The sequence below is a fragment of the Montipora foliosa genome, chromosome 9, assembly GCF_036669935.1.
Source record: "Montipora foliosa isolate CH-2021 chromosome 9, ASM3666993v2, whole genome shotgun sequence".
Classification (NCBI taxonomy): domain Eukaryota; kingdom Metazoa; phylum Cnidaria; class Anthozoa; order Scleractinia; family Acroporidae; genus Montipora; species Montipora foliosa.
In genome coordinates this window covers 470001-480000 of record NC_090877.1, presented here as the reverse complement: position 1 = coordinate 480000, position 10000 = coordinate 470001, and the positions used below count along the sequence as shown (strand labels likewise).

The 10000-nt window shown below is 36.9% G+C and overlaps 1 protein-coding gene across 2 annotated transcripts in view; it reads right to left on the bottom strand.

The window, feature by feature from the left end:
* The window catches only part of LOC137969575 (endoplasmic reticulum magnesium-transporting P-type ATPase-like), a 64675-nt gene that overhangs the window by 31522 nt on the left and 23153 nt on the right, over positions 1-10000 (bottom strand). For both annotated transcript variants that reach the window (XM_068815882.1, XM_068815881.1), the window contains exons 14-21: positions 9771-9836; positions 9260-9378; positions 8163-8259; positions 7283-7388; positions 6077-6179; positions 5685-5763; positions 4386-4474; positions 942-999 (exon numbers count right to left, since the gene is read on the bottom strand). In XM_068815882.1, the coding sequence (XP_068671983.1) occupies positions 942-999; positions 4386-4474; positions 5685-5763; positions 6077-6179; positions 7283-7388; positions 8163-8259; positions 9260-9378; positions 9771-9836 (717 nt within the window). The remainder of the gene's footprint in view (positions 1-941; positions 1000-4385; positions 4475-5684; positions 5764-6076; positions 6180-7282; positions 7389-8162; positions 8260-9259; positions 9379-9770; positions 9837-10000) is intronic.

The following is a 10000-nucleotide window of genomic DNA, read 5'->3' as shown; positions in this document are numbered from 1 at the left end:
CGCCTCGTGATGCTACATGTACTTAACTGTATATAGCATGCAGACATTTTAACTTCTATATAATAATAATAATAATAATAATAATAATAATAATAATAATAACAATAATAATAATAGTTATTGGAAACTTTAGAAGATCAAATGTTATAACCACCTTCAATCAACTCATTTAAAATAACATTAAATTTAAAGGCATTTGTGTGGCAGGGTGCAGCATACACCTGAACAACAATTGTAAGCAGTACCTCAACCAATGGGCTGTGTTCAATATAATTTACCAATGTTCAGGCATGGCTACGAGGCTTTATGGTCAAATTTCACAGCTCAGTTCTGTTTTCTTTGTTTGTCTCAAGTGAGATTTCTAAACAAAATAATGCTCAAATTTAAACATAAAGCTTCATAGTCATGAGTGAATATTGATATACCGGTATCAAACGTGGCCTATTCTTATTCACTTTAATTGCTCTCATATTTCTAGGAGTTACTAAATTCAAACAACTATTCTATGGTTTGACAGGCACCATTTTGATTTCGTCATTACAGATTTCATTTCAAATTGTTGATTAACCCCAGATACTTACACATCCAACAATGTTGGCAAATGTATTGGAGTGTTCAGAACAGCATGTTGCATGCATCTGATGTTGAGCCATCGTTGTTTGTACATTAAAATAAATGCATTATAATTCAACGAATGTCAGCCAGTAATGCAATACATGTATATGTAGCTAAGGTTACAAATTTAAAAACTAGCCAACATAGACAAACACAATTATGGAGAAGTTGCAAAAGCTGCTGCACAGGCTTATACATAAAAAGCATTTTCTTCTTTGAGAACGGAATGCATGGCCCATTAACAATAAATTAAGCTTTTTCTGTTAAATTAATAATTGTTCTTTGCTTTTTTTTAACTGAAGAGTGAAATACTGAGTGTAACTTACAAAGACATTGGTCACATCTATTTTGTCCTCTGTTTCTTCTTCTGAAAATTCAGAGGAACTGGAATGATAATAGTAGTAATGAATAAAACTTCCTTGTAGAAGTATGGTATGGTCCAGTTTCATGCTGAGGGAGTGGCATTGTACACTTCAGTGGCATTGAGGCTTAAAGTATAACCACAAATGAATAGAAAAGACATGCAGGTTACCTCAACATCAACACCTACATGAAATTAAAATTGTTGAGACTGAGAAGGTGAACACTGGCAGCTGTACTCAGAAAAGATGAGAGCCAAGCGCCAAGCGCCAAGTACGAAGGACACAGAAAAAAAACCTACAATGCAGGTCAAAAGTGTTGGGACACTTAGCGAGATACTACTGAAATAATCTCTCTATTTTGTCCTCTGTTTCTTCTTCTGAAAATTCAGAGGAACTGGAATGATAATAGTAGTAATGAATAAAACTTCCTTGTAGAAGTATGGTATGGTCCAGTTTCATGCTGAGGGAGTGGCATTGTACACTTCAGTGGCATTGAGGCTTAAAGTATAACCACAAATGAATAGAAAAGACATGCAGGTTACCTCAACATCAACACCTACATGAAATTAAAATTGTTGAGACTGAGAAGGTGAACACTGGCAGCTGTACTCAGAAAAGATGAGAGCCAAGCGCCAAGCGCCAAGTACGAAGGACACAGAAAAAAAACCTACAATGCAGGTCAAAAGTGTTGGGACACTTAGCGAGATACTACTGAAATAATCTCCCCCCACCCCCTCCCCCCCAAGCAATGTTGAGATTTGACACTACAACACAGATTTCAACAAAAATACTGTTTATCTGCATCTTCCAACATTGTTTGGGGGGGAGGGGGGGTGGTACGCTCCAATTGTGACAACAAAAAGCCAACTTTATTTGGAATACATGATTATTGGACAGGTGTCCCAACTACTTTTGACCTGCATTGTCTGAAAGTGAGTATTTGAAAGAGATCAGGTTTGTGGCCTATTGGTCGATGAAAAGCGGGGCTTCTTATGAGAACTCTTGTTTGGTAAGCAAGAAGAACATATTTGTGAACAATATACAAGGAATTTCAATTGCCGCACTTTTCGTATTGTCATATTAGAGTATGGATAAGGGAAAGGCGCAACAGGTGTATATCAGGAAAAAGATAGACAAATGAATACCATGCAGATCAGTGAGTCGGGGTAAAAAATAACAACTTGCATGTTCACACAATGCGATTTATACAGCCCTGTCTAAAGGTCGAGGAAAATTCCGGAATATTTATTTGTATGGAACTGCCAATTCTGGAAAGACTTTTATGTTATCGCCATTGAAAATAATTTATAACACGTTCTGTAATCCAGCAACGGGCTCCTTCGCATGGGTTGGTGCGGAACAAGCAGAAGTCATTCTTTTGAATGACTTTCGGTGGAATCCAACAATAATCGCGTGGGCTGATCTTCTCCAGGCGCTAGAGGGCGATACAATCCATTTACCCGCACCAAAGAACTTTTGTTTAAGAGATATTGAACTAAAGCGCGACACGCCTTTTTTTGCTACATCGGATGCCCCGATTGTTTTCATTAGAGCCGGTGCAATAGATCAGACAAACACAAACATGATGGACATTAGATGGTCTTTTTTCCGGTTCTGGAAGCCCATTTCACAGAGTGAACAGCGAGAAATCGCGCCCTGTGGACATTGTTTTGCACGATTCATTCTAGAGAATTCTAGCAATGTTTACATTGCTGACTGACGGCGACATGATGCTCGCGACAATACTCAGTAACGTTTGCATTCATTTCGCATCAATGAAGAACAGTGTTTAAAAATAAACTATGGCCGGCTACTCTTGTTGAGTATATAAAAACAATTGTTGTATAATGCGCTCCAAAGGAACGTGTCTGAATAGAGTTTACAACATTACTCAGTAAATTGAATGTTTTATATAAAGAGCTAATTAATAGCTTTCTTTTCTTGTGCTTTTACTGAGTACTGAGTTGAAAATGCGCAATAACTCATATAATGAAAGAAATAGTTTCTTCAAACTAAAGAAAACATACATACTTTCTAAATTTGTGTTCATTTAATGTCAAATACGTTTTCAATTTGCATAAATCTCCACTATTTAAAGTGAGTATTGTAGTGAGTAATGTTCAGTTCTTTACGTCAACAAAATGCAAATGTCACGCATGTGATAAACTTCTCGTTGTCACGAGTTTTACAAAGTGACAATTACAATTTACTCAAGCATTTTCCTCAGATAGCATGAAAATGAAGTTACACTTTACACGCTTTAGAAATTCACAGAATATACTGAAGTGTAAATAATAAAGCATGTTCAGTTTTCACAGTTCCGCATTGCGTGATTAATATTATTTGGTTCTACCGCCTTTAGAGGCAAAGATAGCTTCTATCCTTTTGTTCAAACTGGCAATTGTGTTATCTATAGTTTCAGTACAAATACAAGCAAAAGCTCTTAAAACTCTAGCTGGAAATTCCTCAAACGACTCCCTTGTGATATTTCTAGATATTGCTTCGGATTCTAAATATCTCTTTACAAGATGAAATATGTTCTCGATAGGATTTAGGTCCGGTGAACGCGGAGGGATTGGTCACGCCAAACATCGTTTATTACCGTCGCAAATTCCGTATTATAGTACTGTTATGCCAGAAACTTGGTATCCCTTGACCACGTTAACAGCACTTTTTCCCAACTAGTCGTTTTCAGACAATGCAGGTCAAAAGTGTTGGGACACTTAGCGAGATACTACTGAAATAATCTCCCCCCACCCCCTCCCCCCCAAGCAATGTTGAGATTTGACACTACAACACAGATTTCAACAAAAATACTGTTTATCTGCATCTTCTAACATTGTTTGGGGGGGAGGGGGGGTGGTACGCTCCAATTGTGACCCCAAAAAGCCAACTTTATTTGGAATACATGATTATTGGACAGGTGTCCCAACTACTTTTGACCTGCATTGTATGCCTGAAAACTTTGTAATAATTATCAATATTATTAGTGTCTGGATCAAGTTCATGTTTACATTAGACAGCACTTATCTGCCGTCTTTAACTCAGTAACAGCATTTTCAAGCATAATTTGAAGTTGGGTGGGAAGTCAGTTCCTGATTAGTTAACCCTCCTAGGAAGTCCACTTAAATTGGGCTACAGCTGTAGATAACTTATTATTTTGTCAACGGGGAACCCCTTTTTAGTAACATGAAGTACTTATTGCCAGGAAGAATACAAGTTAGACAGTGCATGATTAAAAGAGCTTGTTGTGTCTATTGGTATTTCTGCTGCATTATGCCTTGTAGAATATTACACTTGTCATCAGGGGCCAAAAGGTTAAAGTCTCTTTGTTAGATGCCTTAAGTTTGTTAATGACACACCTTTCTGCAGTCTACAAAAAGTAATGCAAAACTATCATGTTCAAACCTTTCTATGTCATCAATCTCACTAGGTGTCCATTGTTTAGTTGAGGGCAATTCTAAATAGACATCTCCATCTTTGGTTTCTGCTGGCATCTGTTGGGCAAAGAGATGTTCCCCAAATTAAATTTATTAACTCTAGATAACACCTCTTCTTTTTTTTAATGTATTAAGAATAAGTGATAATCCAAGATGAAGTCTTTAAGAGATACAAGTACCTCCTTACCGATAAAAGTAAGTGAGGATCTTAAAAAAAACCTAACATTTACTTAAAACTTTTAAAATACTACCTGTCAGATAGACTGCACTGATTACCATAAGGGGCTCTTAAGAGCACAAATCTTAATTACAGTTAAGCCTACATCTCAGCGGTGAACATTAGTTCCAGAAAGTAAGAAAAGGAGGCTTTCAGGTCAAAACAAGAATTTCGTACCAAGGCACTTTATTGCATATGGATGTCTTAACCGAGGTAACAACCCCAAATGTGAGAAACTATCTAGGGCAGCTTCCATTCAACAAGTGTAGTTTCTCTTCTTCTGAGAAAAACAAATTCTGTATAGGAACTCATTATTTTTTTCGCATTTTGCGTGCTAAATCTCTTTAATACTCATCTCTATAAAGCAAGCACTGCTGAAACATGGGCTCCATTGCAACAACAGCTATTGTCACAGAGCTCTGTAGGCATCTATCGTTGATTAATAAATGATCCACACATTCCAAAGGTGCTCAACCCTTTATACCCATGTAGCTGAACTGCATAATTATTTAATGGTTTCAAAGGTTTGACCGCTAAATGGTCTCCTGAGGTTTGATAAAATTTAAGGTAAATTGCACATTTGAATCCAGAGTTTAAAACAATTAACATGACATTTCAGATTTCCCTGAAATTTTGTCTTACTCCAAAAAATATATAAAATTAACATAACCCCCCCGGTACAAAGTCTTCATTACTGCAAGGCTGCTGCCTAACAAAATTTTACCAGAGCCCTTTGGGCTTCCAACACTAAAAGTTAGTAGCCCGAATCATTGTTTCAAGAGCCCAGAATTAATTAATTAAAAGTGAGGATGAATCGCCTTGTGATAAGTTAGGTGCCCGTTTGGGCTACTCATTCAGAAATTTGGTCGCCCACGCTCGCAAGTAACTGGGCAACTGTTAGGCAGCAGCCTTGCAATACTAAAATAAAAAAGTTTTAATTCAAAAGCTTTCAGGAAAAAATATATATTAAGATTACAAAATTAAAATACCAGGATGAGCATTCATTTGTCATTCATTTGTCTTGCACCAAATCACCTAATCACATATTACCTCAGTAACAGGGCGATAAGCAAATGCCAAACAATTTGCTGACATACTGTGCCTTTGATAAAATTCAAGCACCTTTTTCCTAGAAAAGAAGCAACAAAAAACAGTCCTTATCACTTGGTACAGAAGCAATGAGGGTGGGTCTTTTTGAAAATATTCAGCAAAGTACAGTAACATGAACAGTACAGGTCACTGAGTGAATTGCACAAGTAAAAACAAGATTGATTATGATCGTGTATGACATTGGTAAAATATTGGGGTATTGAAAAGTAGTCCACTACCAGCCTCCCTTTCAAACACAGCCACCTATGGTGAAACCTTTCAACATCTTCAATATCCTTCTCAAATTTGCCATTTTTTTTTTTTTTTTGTGAAGGCTTACATTGATGACTCACCTCTCAAACGCAGTCACTGGACACAGACTTGTGCCATCCCAGTAATCACTGCAGGTATCAAGGACAACATCAGCAGATCCCTGAGTGAGAAGCTGAAGAGCACCTGACAATAATGGGGAAAAAATACAGTACTCAAGATTATCAAGAACAAATTGATGAAATCTGTACAAATAAAGAACTAGGTAGATTAAAACATCACATATGCTCGTGGCTGTAATTAAGATTATTTTGCAGAAGCTGCAATCCTTTAAAAAAAAAAAATTATTATTTGCCAAAGGCAAGGTGAATAGCAGTAATAAACACCGAAACGAAGTCAAGGTTTTTATTCACTGAGCCTGAGGTGAATAATTATTGTTTTAGTATAATTACAATAATTACATAGGTGATTATTTGAAAAATAATGCATTTTCTTTATAACAATCCATTTCTTCATCTGTCACCTTGACAAAACAGCTTGCAGCCATTTTGAAAAACTGCTTAGTTGATTATCATGTATTCACACCTCAAGTGCAACCAATCAGCGCAGAGAATTATATTTTTCAAAAATCACCCAGAATGTCATTAACCCATTGACACCTGGGGGTTCCCCATTGACGAGTAAAAATTGTCTGGCCAGTTTAGGCCGGTTTAGGTGTCAAAGGCTTATACCAAATTGTTCATATTGTTGACACTTGATCCCTAAAAATGACAGGCTAGTTGCCTGACAATGGGCAAAGGAATAACTGAAAAGGAAATCAGAGTCTCTGGCACTATTCAAAACTAATTAGCTGTAGGTACAGTATATTATCTACAGAGGTTCTTATACATGTAATATAAAAAGTGTCCCAGAGGTCAGTGGGGGTCAACAATGTCATTAATCATGCCCTCCATTTTAAGTTCTGGTCCAAAAGGAGGAAAACTGGAAAAGGGTTTCAATTCTCTTCTCTTTGTCCACGATTATGGCTTCACAATTAGGGAAGAGGCTGTCTTCTTTTTACTGTAGTAATAATGTCTTGGTCCTTACCAAACTGTAACTAGCATATTATTTTCATACCTACAATCAATCAAAACTGCTGAATGCTATTTTTATACCTCGGCTCTGTGAGAGCCACAAAGAAACTAAAGCTCTTAAAATTAATCAGTCAAATCAAAAACATTGAATTAGGTATGTTCCCCTGCGAGTCAATTGCAGGTTCCCTTTGGACAAACAAGCCAGAGGTTCCGTACCAGTTCGTTCTTCCTTAATGACAAGACAGATCATGTTTGGGATGGGCTTCTCTTTTGATATTGATAAGAATGAATGAGAATGAAGGGAATATCTGAAAGTAGAGTTCTGAGAAGTAATTTAAAATAAATGAGTATGGTAATAACACAAATCAAATAGATGCATGGTGCACAACTATTAAATTATGTATTAATTAAAAATTATATTTATCTAATGGCCTTTTTTCACAATAAGACCAAAATCCAATTTCAAATAATATTGTATGCAGCCTGTGTTACTTTATGAATGTTGCCTCTGGCCCAAGCTCTGTGTTGGGCTCCTGTGACAAGTTTTAGACAGTACAAATCAGTGTAATAAGAGAAACAAGGACTGGTGCTGAGTCTTTCTTTTAGTGATAGCTAACAACTCTGTAGGGGATACACATGCACATGTATCTTTTGAAAAAGACCAGGCCCTCGTTTCTCGAAGCATGGTTAGCGCTAACCAGCATTAAATAACATGGAAACCTATTGGTTTTGGTACCTCTTAACCAACGGTTAGTGCTAACCAGGATTCGAGCAACTGGCCCCAGAATGGCTCCAGCATACCAAGGGAAGATCAAAAGGAGACAGTAAATATTAAATAAATTAATGCAATTTCTATTTAGCTTAATTAGCTCTGGTGACTTGTGGGAGGCACGGTGGCCTCATGGTTAGTGTGCTCGACTCCGGATCGAGTGGTCCTGGTTCAGGTCCTGGCTGGGGACATTGTGTTGTGTTCTGGGGCAAGACACTTTACTCTCACGGTGCCTCTCTCCACCCAGGTGTATAATTGGGTCCCGGCAAAATGCTGGGGGTAACCCTGCAATGGACTAGCATCCCAGCCAGACTTTACTTTACTTACCGCTGGCGACTGAACAGCAAAGATATACCGCTGTTTAGAAAACAGTTGAAGGGCACGCTCCATAAATCCAATTTCTTTTCCAAGGAGACACAAGCATCTAAAACAATTTCAACACTGTACTTCAATAATTATTTCTTACTAATAATTATTTAATTATTTATCATCACAGATTTCATGTGTCATTATGGTAAAATCAGACTGAGCCAATTAAATGGGCGTACAACTCTTGGGTCAGACAGATTAAGAATGAAATGGACAAAAATTGGGTTCAAATACCCAAAGGCTAAGAAACAAAAAAGACACATCCTGACTCTTCAGTAACTGACAATAATTATTACTGGGACCAAAATGTCATTTTAAAGCCTCCAAATTAGACTGAGCAAGATCCTACTGCAAGTCTTTTTCATCAAACAAATTAATTTTTTTGGACTTGAAATCCAATCCATGTGGTTCAAATTTTACATAAAATTATCAAAATGTACAATGTACATTTTATTCTCGGACTTAGGCATGTACAATAATTGAGAATACTGCAAAATCCACTGAATTACTGTTACAGTCTGTGAAATACATCAAAGACATTTCTGAATGTCTTTTTGACTCTATAAAGCAAGAATGATCCTTGCTGTTTTCAAGAGGGATTTCTGTAGTGGCAAAGAAAGCCTGCTTGAACAGGACTTTAACTCGCAACCCTGTACTTTCTTTGCACTGCACCAATCTACCATCTAAACTATATGTACTACACCATCTGAGGGCTGGTCAGTTTTACATAAATAATTATAATTTCACGTCAAACATTCATTCCATTGCATGGGATGTAGTCATATACGGGTATTCACAAAAGTATAAAATTAATACATGATATGATGGAAAGGTGTAATGTGCCCGTGAGAAGGATAGAATTCAAGTTGCTTCAAGTTGGTAACAAGCCAAAGGACAACTGAAAAAAGTCCCAGGCAGGATTTGAACCTATGACCTCCGCAACACCAGTTGCGCATTGCGAAGCAACTTGTATCCTATTAATTAATTAATAGTACAGTTCTTTGGTTGATAGGCTGTAGAGTGAGCATTGATAACAATCACTCCACAAAAATTACCTTCTATAGCATGGGAGTGGCGAAGGGTTGTACGACAGAGATAGAAGACCAGTGTGGTCTGCAAAGCGTAGTGATTGCACTGGAGACTTGCAACAAGAATTAAGCAGAATATTGAGACCCTAGAGCCAAGAAAAAAGACTCATTATTAATAGTCTATTTAAAACACAAAGAATTAAGGCCCCGTGGAGAAAGCGGTGGTAGATCTGCAATTTCCTTTGTCTAATTAACAATTCAAACAATTGATTTTTGTATTTTATTTTATTGGCAAGAATCAAATAAGTTGTTTTGGTGCAGCAAATTCAGGGGTTTGTCAAAACTAATACTCAGCTATTACAGTCACTGTGATATCATCCACTACTGCTATGGTTTCTCTTTGGGTGCAACCAATATCTTATTTTTCACAAGCCCATGCTAATATGTTAAATAATATTTATCAGATACAACATTGGTGGAAACGTTATTATATATAGAGAGAGAGAGAAAGAGAGCAATATTGATCAAAGGTCCTAACCAGAGGTTTAAGGGAGTTAATATGTTTCTGCCATCTGATATCATCAAATCTTAGCCCAAACTGACTCTGCAATTCAGAAAAATACAAACCAAAATTATAGGTGGTTTGCAACCAATTTTGTGAGACTGAGATGACAGTAGTGTAACATCTAATAAAATTAATAATGCTGCTAGTGAACAAACAAAAGAAGCTAATGAGAGGTCTTCAGTTTTTGGCCACCAATGTCATTA